This window comes from Onychostruthus taczanowskii, unplaced genomic scaffold (assembly GCF_017590055.1).
Source record: "Onychostruthus taczanowskii isolate IOZ18803 unplaced genomic scaffold, ASM1759005v1 scaffold10, whole genome shotgun sequence".
NCBI classification, from domain to species: domain Eukaryota; kingdom Metazoa; phylum Chordata; class Aves; order Passeriformes; family Passeridae; genus Onychostruthus; species Onychostruthus taczanowskii.
This window is the reverse complement of record NW_024496526.1, coordinates 9178509-9206220: the sequence shown is the minus strand read 5'-3', so window position 1 is coordinate 9206220 and position 27712 is coordinate 9178509. Positions and strand designations below refer to the sequence as shown.

The following is a 27712-nucleotide window of genomic DNA, read 5'->3' as shown; positions in this document are numbered from 1 at the left end:
TACCCAATGATTTGGTCATAAAATGTTTCATTTCATTTGAAGGAAGTTTCGCTACATTTTCATTAGAAGTTGGTACTGTGATGGGATCATCCTGTGCATTCTATAATTTCCACATGCAGTTACTGTCTGCTGTGGGATCACACCAAGAACGTGTGTCACGGGTCAGGGATGGCACTGCCTGGGGCTCAAGGGCCAAGCACAGCAAAAAGAGAAGGGAGGAAGAAAAAAGTCATTTATGTCCCCCAGTTTTTCTTCTCTCAGCCTTAGCATACTGACAGAAATTAATTTCTATAGGAAGGGAATTGCACTGTTTGCAAAGAAATCCTCTAGGATTTATTGATCTTTAAGAAAAATCTCATTAAGCAGAATAAGGAAAATTTACAACAGGTATGGGAAAACAAAACAATCTCTTGGGATCTTCACCAGGCCGAAACAGGATTAGCTCTGTAGTTTCTGTAATCTTCCTCACAGAAGAATGCTAATTCCGTCTCATTTACTAGAAGGAATAAAAAATTAAATATTTAGCACACCAATAAATGAACCACCAACAGCCAGCTACTTAGAATCTTAGAAGACAATTAGCAACTTTATGGTCAAAGACAATTATAAAGCACCATATGTTTTTTTTTTTCTTCCTCGCAATATTTTTGAAAAAGGTTGCCAGTATTAAAGATGTTGTTAAAGCTCATTAAAAAACACTCCAAACAAACAAAACCACCAAGAACATGAAAGTATAGAAGTAAATATGTACACAAGACCCCTCAAGATCTGTTTAACACAGTCTTCAGAATTGTTTGTAAAAGCATTCAGCAAATTAAGTGATTGCATTTCCAACACCTTCACATGCTAGGAAAGTAATGAAGCGTGATACACTCTTTTTTTGTGCATTTTTCTGTTAGGAAAGGGAGAAAGAAACTTCTTCTTCCCATTAAATTAGCCTGTAGGTATAATAATTTAATACTTAGAGGATCAGTAGAATATTTTACAGATCACTTTACATTCTCCCTCATGACCCATCAAAATATGTGTCTGAAGAAGTTAATTTTTTGCCCTGATGATGATTAATTCATGAGGCTTCGACAATATGCAAAGTGAAAGACACAAATTGGCTTCACCAGCAATACCTTCAAATACCTCTAATTATTCACAGGGGAGATGGCAGAGCTAAAGGACCCACAAAGGTTCAGAACAGTCACAATTCTTTCAACCCAGTAGGTCAAGGACTTCCTCTTCTAAAACAATAAGTCAGCAACATTACTAATTCAGAACAGAGACAAATCTGATGGAATGCCTTCACAATTATTAAACATGAAATTCTTTAAGGTGCTGAGCCAATAAATTCCACATTCGTTTTTTAAATTAAACCTCAAGTTAATGAAGTCTGCCTGTCTTGTAAAAAAAAAAAAAAGAAGAAGAAGAAACAAAAAAGAGTAGAAGGGATTTTAGAATCTCAACTAGAAAACAGACAAGACTATTTGTAATGAATACTGAACAATTTATTAACATACACCCTGCTTTAAAAAAAATATGCAAGCATTAACTTTGCTGACTGGATAATAACTGTAATAATAATCACTACTACAGAGGCTTTCCTGAGGATACTTATCTAATGTCCTCATAATTTATAACTCTCTAGCCCAACCCTGTATAGTGCCAAGGGCAATCAACTGCAGCTTAGGAAAAATGTTCTGCATGTATCAGAATTTCCCAGATTTTCTAATGGTGATTCTGACTGTTTTATTCTAGTAAGTCTTGTGCAGACTAGATGTTGAAAAAAAAAAAATCGTATCTCAATAGGAGATTTCAAATTTTCTTGCTGATTTAAAGAAAATGTACAAAATTTACCATTTTGTACAAAATGAGGACCAGTGGTACATGATACATGGTATCACTTCCTTGGCTCCCTCTTTTCTACTTCTTGTTGAAGGAGAAAAGTAAAATCTTTAAGATTTTACTACAAAGACCCCACTCCTAGCTTAGCTTATTTTCATGTCAGGATACACTGGAACATATCCAAATTCAAAATGGCATAATGGCATATTGCATTTTCCAAAGAATGGGTTTTCCTCTTCTATCACAAATATCCTCTATATACTAATGACTAATAACTGCTGTTATTCAGAAAAAAAAAAAGGCAAAAAAAGCAGCTTTAAATAATTTCCTGACCTAAATGAACCACCCCTCCCTTTGTACAGAGACACAGAACAGGCTGCTGCACTCCTGTTTCCTTTCAGTGTAACATTTAGGCTGATGTTTTGACACCTTTTCTGAGATCACATCCAACTGTTTCACTGCTGTAGCTACAAACCCAGTTGCAAAGACAGATAATACATACAAATACTTATCCATACCTTTTGAAAGAAGACAGCTTTATTGTTTCTAATTGAATATTTGACACTGTCATCAGTCCCTCTCCTGAACTGCACTGCCTCTTATGCCTTACATAGATAAAGATCATGGTTAAACGAATCTTCTGCTAACTAAATTACAAATCTGTAAGGCTTGGGTGCCAATAATCCTCACTTTTTCCCCCCCCATCGTGCAGACAAAAAGACCTGGTGTGTAGTTAAAAACTATGATTCATATTACAGGAACACTCAAAGACCTTTAGAAAAGGTATATTCACATCAGAGAAAAACATTGAAGAGACATCCCAAGTCACTTAAAACCAGAAAATAAATCGCAGGGAACAGGAGAGCCAAGTAACCTACAAGAAAGAAATCCCATTCATTAGCTGGGGAGCAATCAGTGAGCACCAGGAGCAGGAGGGAGCCTCCTCTGTGAAGCCCCAGCACTTAGAGCACAGGCAGTTAAATCAGATTTAACTTTCCAGCCAGGCAAATCAGATTCAAATGAGCAAATGTCCATATCAAGGTGGAATGCAACCACATCCCCTAAGTACCCTGCTGCCACAAAGTCATTCAGCCACATTTATGAGAAGCCCAAAGGACATCCAGGGACCATCAATTTTATCATGACAGACATTTCTTTACATTATTACCAAAAGACATGCCCTATATGTAGTCTCCTGTCAAAATGTGAGAAATCAGGTCAAGTTTCAACTCTTTGCTATGTTCAGCACATTCTCTAAATGATACTGCTCGAGCTTTCCTGAGCGATCTGGCTATCAGACACTGGATGCTGCACATTAAACAAATCTAATCTTATTTCATTATTCCATGCTGGTTCCACTACTTACACTTCTAACCAAAACATCAGTTTAAATGTTACTGATAAGACTAAGCAGACACGGTACTAATAACCTATCTGTCAATCATTTAAAATTACTCTCAGCAGAATTATAAGCATACCCTCTAAAAATCACAATTTGCATTCTGAACATTTGGAGTGCAGATACCTGCTGCCCTCAGACCAGTGATTTGAATAATGCTTCCCTGAATAATTATCAAGTCGTGTAAAGAGCATCAGGAATAGCATTTACTTTTCAGCAGCCTGTCCAAACATAATCAGCCAGCTATCAGTTTAATGCTACCACAAGGAACAGCATCTTCAGTCAACACAAATGTACTCCTACCTACTCCAGCTGCTTTCAGCGTGCTGTCTTCCTTCAAAATCAGTTTGTCATCATCTTCCAAACTCACTACAAGCTCACCAGTCTACAAATCAGAGAAGCAGAAAACAAAGACAAGAATTTACTGATTTCCTCTGCTCCAGTCTTGTTTGACAGTGCACAGACCTGCCTGCATCAAAGCATGCAAAAGGGGAAGAACACAGCTAATAATCTTACCTTAGATTTGTGTGCTTGGTGAATAATCTTCATTGTATCTGAAAGAAAAAAGTGTTTTCCTAAAATAAGGCTTAATAAGCACACAACACTTAAAGCTGTACTTGGGGAAAAACAAACAAACAAACAAAGGGGGAAGGTTCAAAATCTTTTGTTATTAACAATCTTGTGTATTCAACCTGAAAGAGGAGAAAACATCTTAATCTCACAGTCCTGCTGCCACAGCCTTAAAGCAGTCAATGCAACATTAAGGTACCACATCGTATTGGGCTCCTGTCTGCTGGCTGAATTACAATAACCAACTAATGACCATCTCAATTGCCAGTCAAAACACATCAATTTAAATGCCACTTAGGGTGTTTTAACTTAATAGGTTTTACACATGCAATTGGGGCAGGACCAACAGCATTTATGCACTGTCAACTGCTACAGCTAAGTTGATAGGCAGCAAGTAATTAAGACACAGTAACCTGACCACTTCAGATCATCCCTTGAAATTTTCCTTCCCGTGAATACAACACCCACCATCCACAGTAGAAATTTCATTAAGCACGTTCATTTTACATGAACTTCTACAGCCTCTTCTCTTTAATGCTATATCCTCTTCAAAAATTTTTATTTTACGTTTGTGTAGCGTAGTGCTTTTAGAAATTAAAAAAAAAGGTACCACTTTCTCCTGGCAACATGGGCAGGGCTTTGCTAACAGGAGGGAAACACAGGGGAAAATAACACAGTCATTAAATCAACTGGATGAGTGCAAAGATCCAGAGGGAACAGATTAAAGCCAAGCAACACTATAAAAAAAAAAAAGATTGAACTCTGAAGACTCTGTTTGAACAAATCTGGAGTAACACATCAATACCTTCCCAGCAAAGAAGAAAAACCAGTTTTGCTTGTCTGCTCATTTTCTGTTCTAGTTTAGTTTTGTACGTTGAGTGAACATTGCATGTTGCAATAGTCTGGTAAGAGAAGGATGCAGCAAAGTTAACTATTGCCTAAACCAACTTTCAAATTACCAGGAGCAAGTATTCAGATGTTCAGAATAACACAGATCATATTCCCACTCAGAAGTTTGCTTCCATACCATTCTGGCCCATTTTGAACACTATTTAAAGCATTACATAAGGTAAGAAGTACTCTGTATTCTCACTGCAGAGGTCACTGAGAAGGCAGCCTTGGCATGTTGTAATAACTGTGGTATTAGAAGCAAGACAGACATTAAATTGCAATTACCAGGACCCATCTTGCATAGAAACATTACAAAAAGACCCAGCAATCACAGAAAAAAATATATTGCAGTCATGAAACCTTTCTACTGCTGCAAATAAACCCAGCCTGTACCTGTTAGTGTTAAGCTCCTCTGTCTACTTTAATACTTTCCCTTTTCTCTAGTCCTTGTCCAGTCATGCCCTGAAGCATTGCCTCAGATCTGCTTGCTCAGAACTGCACCACTGGCACCCAGCAGTTTACCATGGGCTCATCTGAGCTCCTAAATGGCTTCTTTAACTCTGACACAGAGATTAAACTATAGTCTCTTCCCATAGGCTGAGTCTGACTAGCCTTTGCAATTTCATCCCCACTTGGTCCCACTCAATCACACCGCCAAGGTTTTATCTTGCCTTTTCTGATAATAGGTCTATCATGGCAATTGATAAGACACCACTTTCTAAGTGATTTTGTGAACTACCTGCCATAGTGCTCCACATTCATGGATGAAAGAAACAAAACTGAGAAGCAGCTTAAGGAACAAGCTGGCACCCAGACTGCCAGCATCAGCGAAAAGATGGCAATGACAAGGTGCTAAGAAGACAAGACTGACTCACAAGAGTTCTAGACCAAGAACCAGAATAATCTATACAAAGAAATGAAGAGAAAATGGAAGTCAGAAGCTTTGAAATATGAATTGGAGCACTGATCCAAGAGCAAAAACATGATGCCATTACATATGATGTAAAAACGAAGTGGTGCTGAATCCTGCAGGGAAGGAAGCTGAAACAGGCAAGGTGAGAGACAACCAGCTCCATCTGAGATTCCTGGCACTGCCGAACAAAACAGGAGAAAAAGTCTGGCTTTTACTGCAGAAGTCTCACTGCCCTTTCCTCACAAAAACAGAGGAAAGACAGCAGAGCACTGCAGAGATAGCAGAGATGCCAAAAACATGAACCTGGATGATTCACAGCCTGAGGGGAAGGTGAGGAACCTGGTTTTGATTTTCCTGTGTGAAAATTTTCCTGCAGTTAGCACCATCACAGTAAGAGTAGGCTCCTGGTAACTGGTGCAACAGGTTTTAAATTCCTACAGTCCTACAGGGCACAGTCAGGCCCTCAGCCACCAGATTGGTCTTGGGAAAAGCTAAACTGATCTCCAAGTGATGAAAGAAGCAGCTGGGATAGGCAGCACCAGGGGAACAGCTGAGAGCAGCAGTTCTAGACAGGAGCCCCTCAAACAGTCCAAACGGGATGCAGGGCACCTCCAAAATCAAACTTACACTTCCAGGTGCTATGACCTTAAGTAACATATTAAAAATAATAAAAACATTCAAATCTGTGCCACTGATGTATCATCAATCTTAATCCCTAACTATTTTTCTAGCTTCAGTTTACACTCTCTGTTTCACCATCAGCAAGAGCACAAAATTAAATCCTTTGGTTTTTGGGTTTTTTTTTAAATAGGCAAATAGAGTTTATTACCCTTCACATGTATTAATTACATTTTTCACTCAGTTCTTTGAGTGACCATAGAGGAAGGAGTTTGTCAGCTCCAAGAACCTGGAACACAGAGGATCATTTGCAGGAAAACTCCAAGGGAACTTTGAGAATTGCCAAATTTAGGAAAAGATATGTGACTGACGCCCAAGTTTACAAACTCCAAGAAAGGAAGTAACTCAGTCTATTTAAAAAGTTTTCTCTATCCCAAACAGATGAAATGGACATGTTCATACCAATTTGCACAAAAAGAAAATATACATATAGCTTTGATAAAGTCAGCTTATATTTCACATCATGCTATTTCACCACCAGCTTGTATTTAAGGGCTTCCATACCTACTTGGAGCAAGTTCCCCTGTTTCTTTTATATTGTGTAAGCTATTTAAGTATATAAGACTTAAGCATTTTCTACTTTTTGCCTTCAGCTTCTGCTTCACCATCAGTAAATAGATACTGAAGTACATAAGCACACAGAGAACTATAATTTCAAAGTGTTTTGAGATCACAAGCTGCTCATTAGGGTAAAGACAGAGTTAAAAGGCACTTTAAAAAAGTAATAAAAAATTAATATCAAAACCCATCAGTTCCCAATAGCAAATAATATAAACTATGCAGCCTAATGCAAAGATTAAAACAGATCTTCACAATAATGGTCAAGTTCTGCAGACAAGATCCCAGTGGCATAACTCCAGCTACAAGAGCTGGACAGAGTTGCAAATGTAAGCAGGCACTGGCACCAAAATTAGTATTGTACAGCAATTATCTTTTAAATTGTATAAATGCTGGTGTAAAATATCATGTGGTCATTTGACAGTAATTACAACAAGAAAAATAAAAACCACCTACCATACTTGTAATTTTTAAAAGGAGGAGGAAGTCCTGATCTTGAAGACACATCTATTAAAATAAAAGCACAAAGTTAAAACAAAGTTCTTTATTTTAATTATTTCCAATCCTTCATTTTCCATTATTGTGCAATGTATGCATCCCCTGGGCAGCTTTTAAGTCAAAATAAATCTGCAACATAGGAGGTTTGTTTGAGCATCAAATGCTAAAACACAGCTTTTGGCCCAGATTCTATAGTGACTCCATATGTGAATAACTTCATTTGAGCGTGAAGTCTCTCTGAACAAAACACCCCACGAGGACAGTGAGTCAGTGCAATTAGGGTATGATCACAGGAGTCAGCCTTCAGAAATCTGCTGGGAACATCCTTTTAATGGTTTGCCCAGCATCTCTCTTTACCTTAGACAAACAGCTGACAACTGTCATCCAGAACTGAATCCTTAGGTAAACATGCCAGGAAAAGGAAGCCAAACTGTAGGAAATTAACTGTTTAGCTGCTGGCAGGACACAGCCCATATGTGACTGCAGGAACACTGACACCTCCCCTGGTGCCAGTGCTCCCTGTGACCTACCCAGGACCTCAGAAGGCCCAGCCACCAGCAGGGTGCCCAGCAGCAAGGTGGCTGAAGCCATGATTTCTTCAGTAGTTTAACCATTTATCTTAAACTGCCTCTTCAAAACAGATTACTGTAAAGGATGGAACAGGGCTTTTGCACCCCTGTGGAATGAGGTTGTAGGTCTTTTCAAAACATTGGCTTTGTCTCAAATAACAGCGAGTTGCAATATTGCACACATCAAAAGCAAGTTCTGTAGCATTGTTTTTTATTTTCTTGTTCATAACAGCAGCTGTGCCATATGTTCTGAAAGTGCTTGCAGTTTTCCAACAGCATCCTAAGACCTTGCCATGCCTGTCACTGTCTAGAAGTATGGAAATTGCCAAACACAAAACACCAATGAGTCCCAGGGCAATGTCCTAGGAGTTGCTCAAATGTTACCATCTATAGCAGCTCAAGACTTGTTTAAGCTGACTTCACACACACCAAAAAAAAAAAGTTATGTTATTTTGTACCCTTTGAATGTCTCCATTGAGGTGTGTGGAAATACACCTGCAGGATTAAGGGTAACACCCTAATTATCGAGTCACTGTGTGGGCTGCTCTGCTGTACTTAACTTTTAGATTCACTGTCACTTTCAACCAGGCTTATAAAAGAGAAAGCCCACAGATGAGTAAATCTGCACCACACAGCTCAAGATGGAGACAGAAACTCAGAAACAAACGTGCACTGTGAGACCACACAGTGCCAAAAACAAATTTTCAAGATTCTCTTTTCTCACAAATAGCAAACAGACTTGCATTCCTACATTCCACATATTTGTGTAGTTAAGATCTAAGACTTTCTAAATTCTATTAATTTATTCCTATTAATTTATGAATATTTGCCTGACAGCACCCCTCAAGGAGCCTGAGGCACTGAGCCAAATGCAGCAATGCCCTTGTTTCTTTTAGACTAAATGTGGGGATTTGGGCATGGGGGAGCAGTCCATCCAAATTCAGTCATGGCACACTGACCATGGAAGCTCTTATGAGCTCCAGACCTTCCATCTAAGGAAGTGTGGAAAATGCTTATTTTATGATTGGCTTTTTGCAAATATTAAAATGAATATTATATGTGTTATGTTAGAAAGTTATGCTGTATTCATTTTCTTAAGTAGTGTGCTTAATATAGTTATAGGTTATAACATAATGTTAAAATAGAAACTCTGCTGTGTAGGATACTTTTTTTTTTTTAAAGAAAGGAGTAGCACTGAGATAGCAGCCACAGAACACCTAAAGCTTTCAGAGAAAGAGAATTTATTGCCCCCTTATCAGAAGAAACTAACTTCTTCCCACCTTGCTCAGCCCTGAAGAAGCTGTTAGGATTAAGAGGAAGAAGTTGACGATGACCAGACAGAATCCTTTGTTTGAATGGAATTTATGCATCATGGATGAGATGTATGAAGATGCAACAGGCTAGTGTTTTTAAGGGTTAATCCTCTGCCCTTTTTTGGGCTTATTTTGCCCAGGAAAGGGTACCCGGACTGTCTGTAGCTCTTTGCTTTTATTGTCTCATATTGTCCTAATATCAATTGTTCACATTTTTATCACTCTAATTACTATTTTTATAACCATCTTATTAATATTAAACTTCTAAAAATTTAAACAACAAGCGATTGGCGTTTTTCCCAGGAAGGAAAGCACGCAGCGGGACATAAACACGAATTTGGCATCTCCACCGAAGGCACACAATTCCCACTGGTCTGCTCCAGAAGAAAGCGGAGGGACGGAAGCAAAGCCGCTTACCCCGGCGCACGAAGGCCATGAAGTCGCGCACGGTCTGCTCCAAGGGCACGCCGTGGTACACCACGGGCCGGAAATTGCGGTGCTCGAAGGAGCGCACCAGGCGAACCGTGACCGTGGAGCTCTCTGCTGACATGGGAACGAATCCTGACCGACCTGGGAAACATGAAAGGGAGGAGTTACTGCCTTTCCTCGGCCTACGAGCACCGCTGGAAAAGGAGGGGCGTGTAGCCATGATAAGGAGGTGCACGTAGCCATGATATTCTATGAAAAATCCTTTGCTAGGCTTTTTCTCCTATTCCAGCTGAGAAGCCTCAGAAAAGAAATGTACACAATCTGAAGGATAAGAAATATGGTCTGGACATTGCTTACCAACAGGTGCACCTTGGATTGGTTCATGTGAGTTGTTTCTACTTAATCAAAGATGCAGCTGCGTCGGACTCTGAGAGTCACGAGCTTTGGTGATCATTCCTCTCCTGTCCTTTCTAGCCTTCTGATGGATCCTTTTCTCTCTATTCTTTTAGTATAGTTTTAGTACACCATTTTAATATAATATATATCACAGTATAATAAATCAGCCTTCTGAAACATGGAGTCAAGATTCACATCTCTTCACTCGTCCCGGGAGCCCCCATCGGTTCAACCGTAGGTGCAGGCCGGCCTCCTGCCAGAGTAAAACGTGTGAGAAATCCAACAGCACTGGGCCTTGTCAATTTACTTCACTGCTATGATTCCTGCTGGGGCAGTGACACGGCCTCAAAACAAGCAGATTTTCACACCACACACTCCAGTCCCCATGCTGTGCAATGCCACATCAGAGTCCCCATTAAACACGCAAAAGTGCTGTGGATAAACGCAGCCACAGTTCTCCTCACAGAGAAAAGGGAGGCACAATTCTTCCCAAGAATGTTTCTGAGTGCCACATTCTCTGAACCTCAGAGAAAGGAAAAACAATTCCTGTCATTTGCTGTGCCTGTGTTTGCGCCAAAGCAGAATGCAATATGGAGATTGTTTGCCCAAAGTGATGGGGTTTTGTTTCCTTGGCCTGTCAGGGCCTAGCGTGTGTGTGTCCAGACTGTCACAAGTCAGAGCAGTTGTGTGCACAGCTGGGGGCTTGGCAGATTCAGTTTAGATGTAATGTAACATATAATAGAGAATAATAGGGTATAATAAAGTAATTAATTAGCCTTCTGATAAGATGGAGTCCTCCTCATCATTCCTCCCTGCCACGGGGGTCATCCTGTTTCGATAGATAAATCCAAGTGTGTTGTGTGGGTTTTTAAGTGACTGAAGACTTCACCTGCTGAGCTCTGGAAGAATGTGCTAATTCAAACAAACCCAAAGACTTTTTTAACATACTTGTGTTGGAGAGGGTGCAATACTCTGGAAAATGCCTAAGCTGTTACACACTGCTCATTTTCACCTCCCCAGGGAAAGTGAAAAACCACCCCCACATACAAAGGCAAGTAATTTTCCTGGTATACTACAGCATAATTAAGGGATTTAACTTATAATAGTCAGTCTCTAGAATGGCTCTGTGGGCTTATACTGGAGAGCAGAACCTAAAACAGAGTGGCCTTATCAACCCAAAACTCTCTTCAAACAAGCCCATGTATTGCTCCATCAGGATTTTTCTCTCCACAGGAAAATAAGCTATTTTCTACCTTGACAAACATCTCTAATTTTGGTGCTGGCCATCCCTCAGCTTCCTGGCCACGTGCTGAAGTGCCACAGCCACGAGCAAGGAGTGCAGCCCATGTGCTCCAACATCAGCATGACCTTTGCACCTCCCAGCCCTGAGCAGGATCTCAGATCCACCTCCAGTCCTGAGAGGGAACCTGTTACCCATTCATCTCCAAATGTTCCTCCTTATGCTCTTTTTTGTGTCTTTTTTTTTCCCTTTTTTTGCTGTGGGGTTATTTAAGTGCCCCACAATCCTGCAGGTGCATCCCAGCCTTGGCTGTATTTGTCCCAGCCGCACGCTGGCAAAGCAAACTAACAATATTTTCATCAAGTACTGTCTGCAGAGTGGGGACAAAGACCTTCCACCACACAAGGCCACTTGCTTTTGCACCACCTTGGCTAATAACCCCGAGTTCCAATTCCATTTTAAATGAGTGTGTATCACACACCACACAAACAACACATCCCAATCAAAAAAAGCATACTTTGCACCTGAAAATAAAACTCGATTTATACTAAACAGCAGAGATGGATGTTTTCTTGGTGCTGTTCCACACGGGCTGGTGACTTGGAGGCGCAGCACAGGGCACAGCACTCAGCTCACTCGCTCCTAAGCAGCATGGAGAAACACTGTGGGAACACGGAATGGGGAGCTCAACCAAGAAATCGCCAATTTCCACATTTACTACTCAAACCGAGCGCACGTAGGGCTCGGACCGTGCACTACCCCGCGCCTCCACGGCGACAAGAAGGCAGGAGGGAGGCGCTGGTGGCCCATTCCTCTGGGAGAGAGGGACCTCCCCGGACCCGCAGCAACACCGGCACCGCCGCCCGCCCCAGCCCCACCAGGCCGCCCGCCCGACCGACCGGGCCCACTACCGCTCTCCGCCGCCACTTCCGGGTCCCGCCCCGCCCACCCGCTCCGCCAATCGCGTCCTTTCGGTGCTGCCCCCGAGACGCGCGATTGGCTGAGAGGGCTCTGTCCCGCCCCCGCGCCGCGCCCCTCGCGCCGCCGTGGTCTCCTCATGCCCTGATGAATGGGAGGCACCCGCGCCGCCTCCGCATTGGCTCCTTGCCCGCCCTGTGCCCGCCCTCGAGCCGCGCTGATTGGTGCTCGCGGGGCCCGCGGCGCTGCGATTGGCCGGCGGCCGGTCTGGCGAGGGGTGAGGCGGACGCGCGGCGGGGGCGGCGGGGCAGAAGCGGCGGAGCCGGGAGCGCGCAGGGTTCGTCGCGATGACTGAGGTGCGGGGGGCGCCGGGGCTGTGGGGAGCCGGGGGGCTCCGGGGGGCTCCGGGTACCTTCCCCTCACTCACCCCCTGCCGCCTTCCCCCCAGGCCGCGTTCCAGAAGGCTGCCGAGGAGGTGAAGCAGCTGAAGTCGCAGCCCACGGACCAGGAGATGCTGGACATCTACAGCCACTACAAGCAGGCCACGGTGGGCGACGTGAACACCGGTGCGTACCGCCCCGGCTGCCCCGCGGCTCAGCGAAAGTGACTGGGAGCCGAGCTGGCAGGGATTGGGCGGGGAGGGCACAGGCTGGCCCGGCAAGGCTTTGGGCAATTGGTGGTTTTTAGATTAACCCGGCTGTGCCGTGCAGTGCGGGCCTGAGGATGCTGTGGGTTAGCTTTGTGCAAATACTGGGATTGGGTTTTTGGGAGAGCTCAGGCCGAGGGGTGCTGCTTTAATGCAAACACTTCTCGCTTACACGGACTTGAAGAGCAAGGCGAGCGATGCAAGGGTGGAATTGCAATACCACTGGAGGTGGGGATGACACATTGAGTTTATTTAGACTGGATTGGCTGCTAAAAATAGTACTGGAAAGCAAAACCAGAAGAATAGGAGAAAACTTTTAGACCAGCTGCAATTAACTATACTTCAGAAAGGCTGTACCAAAATTGTCTTCAGGTACACAGTGCAGAATGTTTCTGGCTACAGTGCTGTCCATGGCAGCTCAGCCTTTGGAATAACATTTAAAGTGAAGCATGTCGCTGTCGACCTTGTGTAACGCTGGAGTAGCTAGAATTAGAAAGGGAAAAGGTCATTTCTTTGGAGTGCTGGCCTCCTGACCCAGTAGCTGGCAAAGGTTATTGAGCGTCCATTGATTTGAAAGCTGGCAGTGAAGTGTACAGGAAATGGTAATTTAATCTCCTTCTTCCAAAGCTGGCAGCGTGAGGGAGAAAATAATTTACTTTGGGTTTAAGATGTGGTCTTTTCGGTGTGGCTGGACATCAGCATTATTAGTGCTTGACAGGATAAAACAGTGCTGTGACTGCTCCTGCAAGTGTCTGCACTGCTGTGAAGCAGCAGCCAGCGTGAGCTGGCCCGAGCAGCAGCCGGAGGGAGGGAGGGAGGCTGCTGGGGTTTGTGCTGGAGACAAGTGGAGCTGCCAAGTGGAGCTACAGGTCACTGTGCCACGGGAGCTGCGCAGGGGTGTTGCTGTGGATACTGCCCAGTCCCATTTGTGAGTTCTGAGAATTATCTTTAAGGGGAGAGAGAGAGGAAGTAAAGCCACAAAGGGGACTTCACACAGAGATTAACCATATACATGTCATTCACTTTCTGCTTGGCCACACCTCAGCCTGCAGTGAAGTGAGTTAAACTCCCAAGGTTTTCAAATGCAGAACTGTAGGTTACAAATACACCACTAACCTGATGATGAGTTCCAAGCTGTGTGTTACTACAAGCAGCTGTCTGTTTCTGTGCCTCTGCCTGTGGTGGACCTCAGGGTGTTTCTGCTTTACTTTAGAGCTGGTGTTCTTTAATTGGATAGCTCTTATGGGACAGCAGGCTCTTCAGAAAGTAGGACTAAACCAAATGACAGTGCTCTCGGTGCTCTTCTGCTCAAGTGCTGCTGTCTCAAGGGAATTTGAAAGAGTCTATTTCTGTTGTCACCAACCATGTTGTAACATATTCCCCTGAGGTGATCTCCTGGCTACAGGTTAGCAAGTAACAGCTGCAGAGATGAGCCATTGTATTTAGTCACAGTTAAGAGCTAGCTAAGCCTTCAAGTGGGTATTACCTGCAGCAGGATCACACAAACTAATCCTGCTGCTTATCCTGTCTTTCTCAGAGCGCCCCGGTATGCTGGACTTCAAAGGCAAAGCAAAGTGGGATGCCTGGAGTGCATTGAAAGGTAAGTGTCTGATTAAAGAAATTAACAAAATTACCCCTGGCAAACTAGTCAGAAAGACACGTGTAGTTCAGCAAGAAACAGGATAGTGTTGCCTTTTAATACAAGAGTTCTAGAAGTTCAGAATGCCATGAGAATAAATTTTAGTTACCTCTGCAAGGCAGAAGTAATCCTGAAAAATATGGCCTGTGTGAAAGGGAATTAGGGTGCAAAATACCCAGCTGGCCTAAGATGTTAAATAAAGAAGAACAATAACAGCAGCAGAAATCTAAATTTGTTTTCCTGGTCCCAGCCTAGTGTCCCAGAGACTGAGCTCTCCCTGCAGTTGTTATGCATCTTCCAGTTAGGAAAGCTTTGGAACAACAAACGGAGCTCCCAGCTCTAAATGAGGAGCCAAACAAGTGGTCTGATCTGTGACAATGGGGCTTTTTTCTGGTCTTTTAAGGAATAGCTTTCCCGTAATAATTGTCAGTGGCATTAATAGAGCTAATACACTGGTTAGTTGCAGTCTGTGCAAAAACAACTTTGCTTGGAAGCGCTGTGTTTTCATGACTGATAAAACACATTTGTTTAAAACTTTAGCAGTGGATTCACAGACAAATGACCTTCCTGGCTCCTTTGCTCTGCAGTGGCACAGACTAGAGCAAGGAATTGTGACTTGTAAAAGGCGTCTTAATCTGTGAGAGGTATCTGACTGCTTCCTGTGTTCTGTCCTTCAGGAATGTCCAAAGAAGATGCAATGAAAGCTTACATAGCAAAAGTGGAAGAACTAAAGGGCAAATATGGCATCTGAGGACTGGATAAATCAGCAACATGCACGCCTGAAACCTGCCTTACTTCTAATGTGGAAAACTGGTTTCTAAGAGTAACCTTAGACACCTAGTAGGTCATAGTCGGTTCTCCTCGTGCCCGTAGTTCGGGAGAAATTATGTACCTGGCTAATGTACTGACACGGTATAAATTCCTTTGGGAACAAAATCTGGAACTCATTAAAGTGCATTTGGTACTTTAGCTGTTGTGCTGGTGTCGCTTAGCGCTTGCTGTGAGCTCCTCCCGAGCCGAGCCGAGCCGAGCCGAGCCGAGCCGAGCCGGCCGCCCCGTCCTTGTGCCGCTAGAGGGGGTCGGGCACCTGCCGGAGTCCGGGCACTGCCGGCTCCCGGCCAAACCACTCCCTGCAGGACGCTGAGTGACAGCCCAGAGAAGCTGGAGCACCCCCGAGCTTCTCTGGAAAAGGTTAGCCCTAATGCTGTGTGTGCTAAGAACGAGCTGCTTGATACTTGTTGCCTGGAGCCTTCAGAGACTTAGTCAACAGCTGCCAAATCATCTTTCATAAAACACTTCTGGGACATGTTATTTCCCAACAACGATGTTGGGCTTCTAGAGTAAAGGCAAATGCTGAACACAAAGCCTTCCCTGGGCAAGGAGAGATTCCAGAGGCAGTGGAGTTGATCCTCCTGATGCTGTAAAAGCAAGAGAATCAACTTGATGTTGCCATGCAGTTGGCTGCAGTGAGGGGTGAGTCCCTATAGACTGGCTGAACACTGGCAGGGCTGCTCAAAGAGGAAGATTACAGCAAAAGTTCAATCACAAAACACACAGTTGTGACTGTCTCTAGTAGGCTCATAGTTTGGGTCTGCCTGGTGTAGTCTCTTGGAACTGCTGATGATGGAAAGGGAAGATTTTGCTTTTAAAATGTGAATTTGAACTATTCTAGGATAGAGCATTTGAGAATGAAATCACAACCTTATACAGGAATAGGGCATTCCTGCTGTACTGGTTAGCATCTGAATAGGTGAGGACTTCAAGCACTCTTCAGATAAGCAATTGATTTATGGAACTACATAGGGATGAAAACCATCACTATGTATCTGTCTAGATAAATACAGTTTTGTAGCTAGTTATACATGGTGAGTAGTAGATTTAGTGATTACTTCACATGCTTTCAAAAATTTTAACTTCCCCCTTTACTACTTTTAATGGGAAATGCTCTTAGAGCTGCTTTTTGTCCTTTAAAATGTGTTTGGATAAAGAGGAAAAAAAAAAGGCAGTTTATTCTTGTTCCTCCTTGTTCTTCTGGAGAAGTAAAAAGCATTTGGGGGCTTTTACTGCTCTTCTATCCTGTTACTTGAGGTTGTCTCAAATTCACTTTGCAAGAGAGGTAAGAGTAGATGTTCACTGTAAGAAATGCTTTTACCAGTTTTCTAGCCCTAAATTCCACATCTTCTACAGTTCCATGCTATTTGCAAAGGAATACAGGTGACTGAGAATTCTGTCTTTATTTGGACACTTAATTTTTTTACTTTAGTAACACCTTTCTGCTTGCAGCTTCACCGTCCTTGAGAAAGTAACATCAGTGGTCTTACTATTTAGCTTGCCCTTTGGCAATAAACTGTGTCTTTCAGGAGCAAGCTGAAAACTTCAAGATGTGGAAATAGCTCTGCAGTAAGTGGCTACAAAAGGCACGAAGGCAGAAGCAAAGGCACTGGTGGTCGCTGTGCACAGTGTTTGTGACAAGAAGCAGCAACACAAAATTTGGCTGGATGGGTAGTAGTTGTTGAAATAGACTGAGAGTTGAAGTAGACTGAGCTAAGGGGCTCGTTGTGGTTGTCTAGCAGCAGGATGAATGTCTGTAAATGTGTAAGGATGCTGGGCTGCCTGAAAACATTGCTGACCTAGTGACTGCCTAGTGCTTGCAGGTAAGGGGTGTGAGGCACCTGGGCTGCATAAATAACCTGGGCAGCAGTGACACCAGGGCAGTGGTGGTTTAAGGGCATCTACAAACACATTTGTAGATAGAGGTAATTGCTTTTATTAAACTAATAAGGTGGTAAAAATAGACAACCATTATTGTATACAGCCTTGAGATCAGAAACAGAAGCAGCAATCCTCAAACCACAGCCCAGAGCCATTGCACTGCATGCAGTGAGGTACTTGTGCTGGAGGATCAGATGCTTTTGATGGCTGGGCAGTGCTGCAAAACAGGGGATTGTTCTGACACCCGCTCAGGGAGGTGCTGCTATTTCCTCTTGGTTAGATCAAAGAAAGGCCAGCTACATCCTGATGCTTGCAGCCTTGGGAAGGAGGAGAGGCAGAGACGTGCGCTGAAGCCAGCGCCACACGCAGGAGGTCAGAGGCCAGCTGGCACACACACACTCAGCTCTGCTCTGCTGAGTCTGCAGTGTGCAGGACAGAGCCTGGACTTTGGATATGGCAATAATAAATGTTAACTCTGTGTGTGATAAGACAGTGTTCCTTCTATCACGCTTCTGTGATTAGCTCTTGCACAGAGCAACGCAGAGCTGATTGACACCCACTGCAGGCAGAGATAAGAAAGGGGATGATGTTTTCCTTGGCAATCTGTTTCTGATGGGTTTTGCTTGCTTTTAACAAACATGTGAAGGTGTAACACTCATAGCACAGATTTAACAAATCAGTATTGGTGTGTTGCTTAAGGTCCATAACAGATTTTTCAACCCTGTGAAGTAAATTTTTCACTTTAGTTAAAAGGCCCTCCAAGGCTGACTGCAGTGTGCAACTGACTCAAGATTCTTCAGTACTCATCTGGAATGATCCTGTTTCATGATGGAAGCATTTTAACCTTTGAACTTATTTGACCTGATGATACTAAAAATAAATGACAATTGCATTTGCTGCTGTTCAAAATATTTGCTCTTCCCCCAAGTGCTCAGAGCAACCAGTATTGGGCAATACTGCTTTGGGGTGACTGGCCATCTAAGCCATCTTGTGAGATTGATTGTAAATTAGGGAGACAGAAATGTATTTTGGTTGGGACAGTTTTCTAAATACCACAGCTGTCACCCCAGAAGTAGGTTACACAGACTTCCAAGTTGTCAAAGCTGTGTAGAAGTAAGACAAGTTCATACTACATTGATAGAAGACATTTGACTGCATTCACAGTAATAAACTCAAAAGGGTAAAAGTTAATGGAACAAAAATAGAATCTAATTTTTATCTCCCCCCTACAAATCTATTAAGTACCTTCCAATCTATGAATTAGCCAGTCAGGTGCTCATTTAAAGTGCAAATACCATCAACCCATTTTAGATGGGTCTTTGTAATTTGTAGAACGAGCTTATATTTCTTCTAGAATCAGGGTATCTGTGAAAGTTAAACAGCTTGTGTTATCTTTAGAATACAGAATTCACATGGAGCTTGTCTGCAGTGATCTTTTGACTTTCATTCCCAGCTACTCCCAGTACACGTACATTTATGAGCTGCATCAAAAGAAGCATCGCCACATGCTTTCTTTCTACACCCTGGAAAGAAAAACAATTACATTACTTGGCCAAGGCAGCCAGGCAGACACCTTGTTTGTCCCACCAAATGTGCAAGGCACCAACTTGTGTTTCCCAAAAGGCTGAGGTAATGGTATGTCATCTCCTAACAAACACTGCTCCTTTGAGCAAGTTCTGAACCTGGGATACTAACCAGACTAACCAGGTCAATGTTCTTGCTACTTTTAAATCTCCTCATGTGACTTTTTACTGGTAGAAGAAATGTGTATGTGACAGAAGAGAAACTGAATGATTTCCCCCAACTTACGTAGTATTGAAATATGGACCCAAATTTTTCTAGCAGTGCTAAAGACTTAAAATTGGGTTGGGTTTTTTTTAAATTTGATAATTTGATTTTTTGGGTTTGTTTTTTTTTTTTTATTGAATGTATATTTCAAAGGAGATTTGTCAGAATGGTCAGATGCAAATATTTTGAGGTATTTCCTAAGCCAGTGTAAGTATTGCCAGGGGTCCCTGATGAAGGCTGATTGTGAAGCAGAATGAGTGAGCGCTGGACCTCTGCAATGTGATGCTGAGGTAGGTCCAAAAACTCACCAGAGGTGAAAACACACTTCTTGCTGTGATACACCTATTCCTTTAAGCCTGTCCCACTTAAAGTCTCTCTTCTTAGACTTAACTGAGGCGGGGGATAAAATCACTGTGATGGAGTCCCGTATTATCAGCATGTTTCTAACCCAGCTCTGCTTGATGTGTAGAGCTGGCTGCTGGGTACAGCTGGGCATTGTCACCATGGGCAGGAGGAACCAGGGCTGGCTCTGGGTACAGCTGGGCATTGTCACCATGGGCAGGAGGAACCAGGGCTGGCTCTGGGTACAGCTGGGCATTGTCACCATGGGGAGCAGCCCATGGCTCTCACGCACAGCCAGCAGAGAGTGGGAGAGCCTGGGGCTGCAGGGACACGTGGTAGCCCCTGGCTGGTGGCCAGTCTGCCTTCCTGTGGCACAGCAGAGGTGTCCAGGCAGGAGGCAAAGTGAAACCATCTGGCCCAGGAGCTTTCTCCTCTTTAGTGCTTTTACATGCCAGGATGAGTTTGTGCGCTCGGCTGCAGTAACTTGCAGCGATGGGAGGGAAATCCTGAGGTAAAGTGGTTGTGATAAGGGGCTGGTCTGAGCTGCGTGGGCTTTGGCACAACCCAAACCCCCTCTTGGTCTGCGTGCTGCTGCCTGGGGCACAATTCACCTAGGATGACTGCCTGAGTTCCCAGAAGCTGCTGGGCTTGAGCAGCCTGCCAGCAACTTGCTGACTTTTTGCCCCATTCCAGAAGCTCTGTTTCAGCCCAGCTAGGCTGAGCCCAGCCTGAGCTGAATGCAGCTTCTTCAACCTGGATTTTCAGTCTACTACCAGAAAAAAACACAAGGCAATAGAACAGTGACAGGAGACAATTAGCCTCTTCCTTCTTTCTCATAACGCTTTCTACATGCTCACTGCTTTGGGAAGATACAGGAAAAATAAGTAACATTTTTCCCCCATACAGGCCTTGGACACCTCCCAAAGTCTCACTCTGCAAGATACTCAAGATCTATTTGTTTCAAAGATCAGGTCCACGTCTCTCTGCAGAGATACTTTGAACTGGGGATCTGACAAAAATGAGGGTTTAAATGCCTCATCAGGTGAGTTGCTGTGCCTAGAATTAAAGATGTGATCAGAAATAATTTTATTAAACAGTAAAATGTATTTACAGAAGTAACTGGCTTCAAGGTCAGATGAGGCTGGACTGGTGGTGCCTCAGTCACTCGTGTTCTGCTTCACCTCTAAGTGATTTCACTTAACTGGGCAATTGCTCCCTAAGCCCCTGGTGACGCTCAGATTTCGGTCCTGAACCTTCTCCAGGCTTCTGCAGGACAAAAGCTGGAACAGATTCTTCAGTATCAAACTTCTCATGGTTTTAAATGAACCAGATGAACCTATTTCTGTTGTACAACAGTCTCTGGTAATTTCCATTATTTATGAACACATTTCCCCGAAAACTTTCTCTCCAGGGATAGGATGTGAAATGCCTACTTAAACAATAGAGAAAAGGGACTTTCTAAACAAAATAATGAAACTGGCAATATACCAAGAACTCTACAGTAACACAGACAAAAATACTTCTAAAGTGCTTTAAAGGTCATTTTTATTCTGTTTTTATTACATAGGTGATGTATTTTTCAGACAAAAATTGGTTGTTTTTTTTTCTTTTACAGCACTGAGCTCTTTTTATTGCAAAATACCATTTTCACATATGATGCTTTTTTCAAAAATAGCATAGAGGCTTTTTTTTTTTTTTTTTTGTCTTTGAAAGTCACGTAGTATTGTAATTAGTAATATAGTATTTTGTAATGAGAAATGAAGATAAACTCATGACTTTTGAAAAAGGTGCAGAATTCTTACAGGCTTTCTAAACCCAGACAGCTTTACCAGAAGGTATCTCCAGTCAGGCAAGTGCAGAAATGAAGCACTCACTGTTAGAACCATCCTCTCCAGAGTGACTTCAGGAAAGTGAATCTGAAAGTGCCACTGAATAATGCTCATTAAAATTCCAGGCCCAGTTTCATTCTCATTTATATTTTGGGAAACTAAATTAAATACAAAACATTAAAGCAATTTCTCCTTTGTAGAAAAGGTACCATCCCCTACCACCCTTTTTCCTCGAAGAACAGGCTTGGCACGTAACTATATATTTACTAAAGAATCCAAGACAGAAGAGCAGTTTAGGTTCCAAAAGTAACCACTTTAATTTCCTCATTCTTCAAAGCTTTTTATGCATGTGAGCCTTACCGTGGGCTTATACAGAAAAAAAAAAAAAAAAAAGTCTTGCCCACCAGAATACCCCTCACCGTTAAGATTTTTAACTGCTGATGTCATTAGGATGACTCACAAGTTTTAAATGCAGATCTATGCTTAACGACTTTGCTAATTGTGGGCCAAATTCCCTAATGCTTTGCAGGACTGAGCCAATGTTACAGAAAGAATAGGTTAGTGAGGTTTCTGCCAGATAAGAGTTGGAATATTTTGTCAGGTTGCTCAGCATGGTTGCATACAAGCAGCATTTATTCAGCTTATGCAACAAATGAGACAAGAAGATCTGTTTGTGCTTTTTGAGGCAAAAATACATATATATTGTTGAATTTTGAACTTTGAAGTGGAAGGGTATAACAGCAAATGCATGTAATCAGTCTGCACAATGCAATGCAGAAATGCTGTTTAATCTTTGGAATAAAGAGCCCAGGATGTTCACAAAGATCTTCTATCAACTGGTGAACGGAAGATGAAAGGGATCATCAAGCATCAAGTGGCAAGCATCAAGTTTTCTAGCTTGGATAGCACATTCAGAAAACAAAATATGTCATTGACCACAAAAAAAAAAAAGTTTTGACAACAGACCTTGCAAAGATTTGCCGTGAGTTGCAAAAGGAGAAAATCTCAATTCTGTGTCTGACAGAAATATAATCTAACATTGTATATAACTTTGTAGAGAAACATTTAAACAAAAGATTCTGCAGGAGAAATAAAAAGGTCAGTGTTTATCCTTAAAATTAAAATATGAAAACTAAAGTAAATGTTCAGAACACTCACTCTTGCTAGAAAGTGTTACAGAAACCACCCCAGACAGATCACAGCAGACATAAATGGTTTTAAAGGAAGCACAGTAAACCCTTATGAAATTGCATAGAGACTGAAATAATGAGACAATCTGTATAGACAGATGATTAGTTCAGAAATGGAAGTTGCAAGAAGGGTAAAGTAACAATAACTTCTACCACTCTATATTGGAGAAGGAGATCCTTCCAACGGCTTCTGGCTAGAAAGGGAATGGCCAAATTCTGACCCCTGTGAATATGAGGGAGGCCCAGAACAACGACCCGTGGGGCTGCCCACTGGACCTCAGACTGCTGGAGTCAAAATCAGATTTTGGCAGTAAAACAAGAGTTTCTGATGACACAGCAACACCCAGCTTTCTTGGGCTTTTTAAAAGCTGTTCCAGACAGAAAAAAAAAAAAAGTACAGCAGTCAGGCAGTCAGTAATTCATTAGAAGATGGCAAAACATGACTGAGAAACAGAGCTAAGGAGTAAAACTTTATGAGCAGAGAGGTTTTTGCTGACAGTACAGGTGGAGATAGGTAGGGTAGCGCAGGCTGTGGCAGATAAGAGCGCGCACAGCCCGAGGTGCGAGGCCATGGCCGCGCCGGGGCCGGTGCCGAACGGCTTCGGGAGCAAACACCGAAACACCGCGGGGAGCGGGCAGCGAGGGCAGGACGGGCTGTTCCCGTACTCACGGCGACTCCGGGGCCGGCCGTCACCGCAGCCGTCGCTGCAGCCCCAGAGACGCTCCGGGGGCTCTGCGGGGCCCGGGCGAGCGGGCAGCGCTGGGGCAGCCCCCCGTGCACCAGGGCTGGGCACCGGCACTGCCGCACAAACCGCTCCTGGCGGCAGAACACACCTCGAGCCCCCGGGAGCGGGAACACGCGGGGACACGGGGCAGGGCGAGGCTGCAGCGCGGCGAGAGGCATCGCCACCGCCCAGCACACCTCCGGCCCGGCCGCCCGTGCTCTGCAGCGGGCTGGGGCGAGTCCGTGCCCCGGGCCGGAGCTGCGCTGCCCCCCGCGCTGCCGGGCCGTGCGGGAGCAGCCTCCCTCCGCTCGGTTCAGTTCGGTTCGGCGCAGCCCAGCTCCGCCCGTCGGAGCCGCGCTGCTGACTCAGCCGCGGGGGGGCCCGGAGGGCGCCCCGGCCCCGCGGGCGTGGCGGGCGGGGGGGCTGCCCTCCGCCCTCCGGGGAGATAAAGAGCGGCGGCCGCAGCCCGCCCGCGCCTCTCGCCGCCCGGCAGCATGACGGCCATCGGGGCGCAGGTACGTCCGCCGCTGCCTCCCGCCGCCGGGCCGCGCATCGCCCCGCCGCGGGGCTGCTGCCCCAGCCTGGCCCCGCTGCCCCAGCCTGGCCCTGCGCCGCCAGGGTCGCTCCCACCCTTCCCGGAGCAGCTCCGACCCTTCCCGCAGCAGCGGGGCGCAGCCGGCCGGATTCTCTTTCCCGCCTCCTCCGGCCGGCGGCAGCTCCCCGGGGCCGCGGCTCCCCCTCCCCGCCGCACGTGGCTCTCCGAGGGGGCTGGGGGCTCTTGGATCGACTTTCCTTTACATCTCCTGTCACTTGGAGGGTGTCGCGAGGAGGGGAGGCGCGTTGCCCAGGCGGGTCCGCGGGGGCTGCAGAAGATTGCCCCCTTTTTTTCCCCCCTTTCTCCCCCCCATCCCCCGGGGTAGCTGAGCCGTGCGACCCCGGGGTGAGGACCGAGGTCCGGGCCGCTGCTGCTGCCGGCCGGAGGAGGAGAGACCGGCTGGCTGCAGCTCGGGAGGGCAGTGCTGGGAACCCCCCTGCCAGCCGGTGCTGCCGCCTCCCCCGTCCCAGGCACCGGCCTCCATCCTCCCAGGGGCCGGTGGCTTCCTCCAGCCCTGCCGCAGCAGGACGCTGTGCCGCAAGACCGTGGGGCAGGGACCCGGTTCAGCCAAGAGCTTTTGTGATCCCTGTCCCAGGCCTTGACGTGGGAGCATTGTTTGTGCAGCCAGGGAACTGGGAGAGCTTCACCCACCCTTCCTTTCTCCTGTGTACTGCCTTTCCCTGCGAGAACGGGTTTGATGTGCACAAGTAAATATTTTCAAATACTGAATCCTGCAGCTTTGTCCCTCTGGCTTCATTTCACCCTGAAGTAACACTCTTAACTCTGTTACATTTTTTCCTCCCGCTCTCAGGTGCAGCAGCTGCTGGCACACCGGAGACCACAGAAATCCTTCTTTGAGACACTCATCAGGAGCCTGATCATCCTGTGCGTGGCCATAGCCGTGGTCCTGTCGTCCATCTCCATCTGCGATGGCCGCTGGCTCTTTGCGAGGGGGCAGCTCTTTGGACTGTGGCACTTCTGCACCCTTAGCAACGACAGTGTCCTGAAGTGTGTCACAGACCTCAGCCTGGCCCGGGTGGAGGGGCTGAGCGTGGGGGTGATTCCCATCAGGAGCATGGTGTCCTTTGCTGTTGTGGTTGCCATATTCGGGTTGGAGCTGCTGATGGTGTCCCAGGTCTGCGATGACGCCAACGCAAGGCGGAAATGGGCAATGGGCTCCGTTCTCATCCTCGTCTCCTTTTTGCTGTCAGCCACTGGTGTTCTGAGCTTCTCCATCCTGGTGAAGGATCACCTCACCTTCACAGGCTTCACACTGACATACTGGTGTGAGTTCATTGCTGCCTTTCTCTTCTTCCTCAACGGGATCAGCGGACTTCACATCAACAGCCTCACACACCTCAGGAATGGGGTAGGCAAAATCTAGGCACAAAGGATGAACCTCTGCCTTTGTGTAATCAGCTTTGCCAATTAGACTGGAAGAAAGAGAGTCTAATGAAGTTTGAAAAGGATGCCCTGTCTTTAATTTGTGTGCAAGGAGGGGAAGCGTGAGTCAGTCTTCATGCCTGTAGAAGAAGTACCCACCCACTGGTCAGCATGGAGAGCTGAGCAACACCAGCCAAGCAGAGACTGGGACTGGCTGCTACTGCAATATGGTTTTCTGGAGAAGTGGATTAAAGCAGAGGGTGTCCTGCTAAACCTGCAGAGATCTGGAAGACTGCAATCTATCCCACACGTTGACCTGAGGCTTGCACAACACTGGTACTGCTGTGGGTTTGGTGTTGCTGTGCTTTTCCTTATATTCTGGAGCCTGTGATAACAGCTTTGGTGTGTCTCATGGGTTTGTTCTGGCTCAGGGACAGACGATTTCTGCCTGGCCATGCTCACTGGTGTGGAGTATTGAAACTCTTTACTGGATCTTACTTCTTCATTTTTCTTTCAAAAGATAAGGCACACAGAACTTGATCTGGTCACAGGTTTTGTTTCCTTCAGGCATGTTCCCTTTATCTGTTCTGTTCTTGGTCAGTTTTTTGGGGACATTTCAGACAGAGTTGCTGACCTGGGGTCAGGGGTAGGTGTTGGGTGATGCAGGTGTAGAGGGAAGAGATGTGCTGTTTTCCTCAGGCAGCAGTGCATATCCCTGTGTCTGTGGCCTCTTTCCCAGTGTTACCACTCTCCTGCCACCCCTGAAGGACATGTGCCAACTGGTCAACCAAATTGGCTGTCTCACGTGCCTTGCACAGTTTATGGTAACAGGGCATTGCTCTTGGGTTTTTTTGTTTTTTGGGGCAAGAGGGACAAGCTCTGCAGAGGCTTCATGGGCTGTGGTGGCTGGGCAGGCTATGCAGAGACCACCACAGCTTCTGGGATGTGTTTTGGTTATCACGGTTTCCACTGGGGCAGTGCTTATCCTGTAGCTGAATCTCCTGTAGCATTTCTTATGGGAGGAGAAAGCCCCAGATCCTCCTGACCAGATCAGGTCCTTTTCTTCCTCTGACTTAACAGTGAGCCTGGGAGGAGAAGCAGCCCGTGATTGCCTAAGGAGGGGCTGATGGGTGCAGCTCTAATCTGTCACCGCTGGTAGAAATGTTGAGAGACCTGGCCAGAATTATTATACTAAGGCTGGCCTTCCTCCTGCCAATGTCTGAGTCAATATCTCTAAAACTGCATGGTGTCTTATGTAAAAGGAGAGAAGACCTTATTATTATACTAAGGCTGGCCTTCCTCCTGCCAATGTCTGAGTCAAGATCTCTAAAACTGCTACAGTTTTGAAGTTCTACATGGTGTGTTATGTAAAAGGAGAGAAGACCTCATTTGTAGAGTAGATTGCCCTACACATGTTCTCCCTGTCCAACACACAGGACTCAGTTGCTCAGTTAAAAATGTCTTCAGAGTATTTCAGGGTTTCTGGTTTACTGTTTGCTTTGTATCCACTGGTAAATCTGCTTATATCCTTGTTTTCCAATGAATGTTTCTACATGTTTCATCCCTGTACCTTATCTGTGGAGCAAGGTTTTAGTTTCCTGTGCAACAAGTTTGACACAGTTTTTCACCTGAAACAAATGCATCATAGCACAGAGGTCAAAAAGCCTGTGTGTGCGAGCCATGAGTAAACAGCTTTGTCTTTGAAAGCTAAGAATCTCAAGCTGTGCCTGAGCTGGAATGTACCACACTTTGATAAATGTGCTCCCATGGACTCGCTTTCAGGACAGTCTCCGTTCCTTCTTGGACTTCTGTAACTTCTTCAGACAACACTTCTAAGCCCGTTTTGCAATGCAGGTTCAGACTTGGCTTGCTCTGGACAGTGCCAGTTGTACTTTTGCACATGAATCTGCTCACCTCCCTGTCAGCATGATGCAGAGCTGTGCCACCCAGACAGCTCCTGAAGCTCTTGTGATGTCTGGAGCTTTGATGGGGCTCCTTGGCCCGTTCTCAAGGACAAGGACTTGTACCTGTGCCTCTGGAAAACTGCCCTGTGACTGTGTCTTTGTGTGAAGGTGCCTTTCATTTGCTGAATGGCACTGTTGAAGACACTGCTGGGCTGAACTTGCACCTGCTTGTGTGAGCTGGTGCTGCTGGCTTTAGCAGAGCCATTGAGGCCAAAGAGACCCTGCAAGTTCTGGTCCCAAACAGTTGCACTTTGGTGTTACCAGGTGTACCATGAGTACCTTAACTAACCAGTGACTCAGCTGTGGTGCCGCGGCGTGCCCATGTCAGACAGGACAGTTCCCCGACATGTAAGGGTGTTTATGGCTTGTCTAGAAACATGAATGTAACTTCAGAGTGACACTTTGGTGGCATCCAAACTTGGAAATCACTTCTGTGTGTACTCTCCCTCATGCTAGCAGGAGCCTGTGCCTCCATCTCTTTCCTTGGAAGGCAGCCACAGCCAGACTGGGTTCCAGGCTGGTGCCTCCTGCTCGGGTTAGAGGGAGACTGGACAATTGGCCATTGAGTTCACCCTAGACGTGGTGCAATTGTGAATGATTTTTAGGATGCCCTCTGCCAGCTGAAGAAGAGGCCTTTTGTTGGGGGTAGGGAGTCCTCTGGGGAAAACGGAGTAACTTTTTTTCCCAACTGTTT

General features: G+C 45.2%; 3 protein-coding genes across 8 annotated transcripts; 2 read left to right on the top strand and 1 right to left on the bottom strand.

Annotated features, from left to right (window-relative positions):
- Nucleotides 1-244: 244 nt before the first annotated feature.
- CUNH2orf76 (chromosome unknown C2orf76 homolog) lies at nt 245-12247 on the bottom strand. 6 transcript variants are annotated; one of them, XM_041407471.1, is made up of 7 exons: nt 12187-12224; nt 11812-11949; nt 9640-9792; nt 7299-7349; nt 3749-3786; nt 3536-3617; nt 317-496 (listed from the first exon to the last, which is right to left on the bottom strand). In XM_041407471.1, exons 3-7 carry the CDS (start codon nt 9770-9772, stop codon nt 420-422), a joined length of 381 nt encoding a protein of 126 aa, XP_041263405.1. In that variant the 5' UTR covers nt 9773-9792; nt 11812-11949; nt 12187-12224; the 3' UTR covers nt 317-419. The 6 variants fall into 6 exon arrangements, with proteins under 6 accessions (XP_041263436.1, XP_041263405.1, XP_041263413.1 ...); XM_041407479.1 differs by having other exon boundaries at nt 12199-12210; XM_041407502.1 differs by lacking the exon at nt 11812-11949 and having other exon boundaries at nt 245-496; nt 12199-12247.
- A 184-nt stretch (nt 12248-12431) lies between these two features.
- DBI (diazepam binding inhibitor, acyl-CoA binding protein) lies at nt 12432-15459 on the top strand. The gene is made up of 4 exons (XM_041406357.1): nt 12432-12561; nt 12654-12771; nt 14389-14451; nt 15168-15459. Exons 1-4 carry the CDS (start codon nt 12553-12555, stop codon nt 15239-15241), a joined length of 264 nt encoding a protein of 87 aa, XP_041262291.1. The 5' UTR covers nt 12432-12552; the 3' UTR covers nt 15242-15459.
- Nucleotides 15460-23085: 7626 nt separating this feature from the next.
- Nucleotides 23086-26293, top strand: TMEM37 (transmembrane protein 37). Its single transcript, XM_041409143.1, has 2 exons — nt 23086-23591; nt 24483-26293. Exons 1-2 carry the CDS (start codon nt 23571-23573, stop codon nt 25053-25055), a joined length of 594 nt encoding a protein of 197 aa, XP_041265077.1. The 5' UTR covers nt 23086-23570; the 3' UTR covers nt 25056-26293.
- The last annotated feature ends 1419 nt before the right edge of the window (nt 26294-27712 follow it).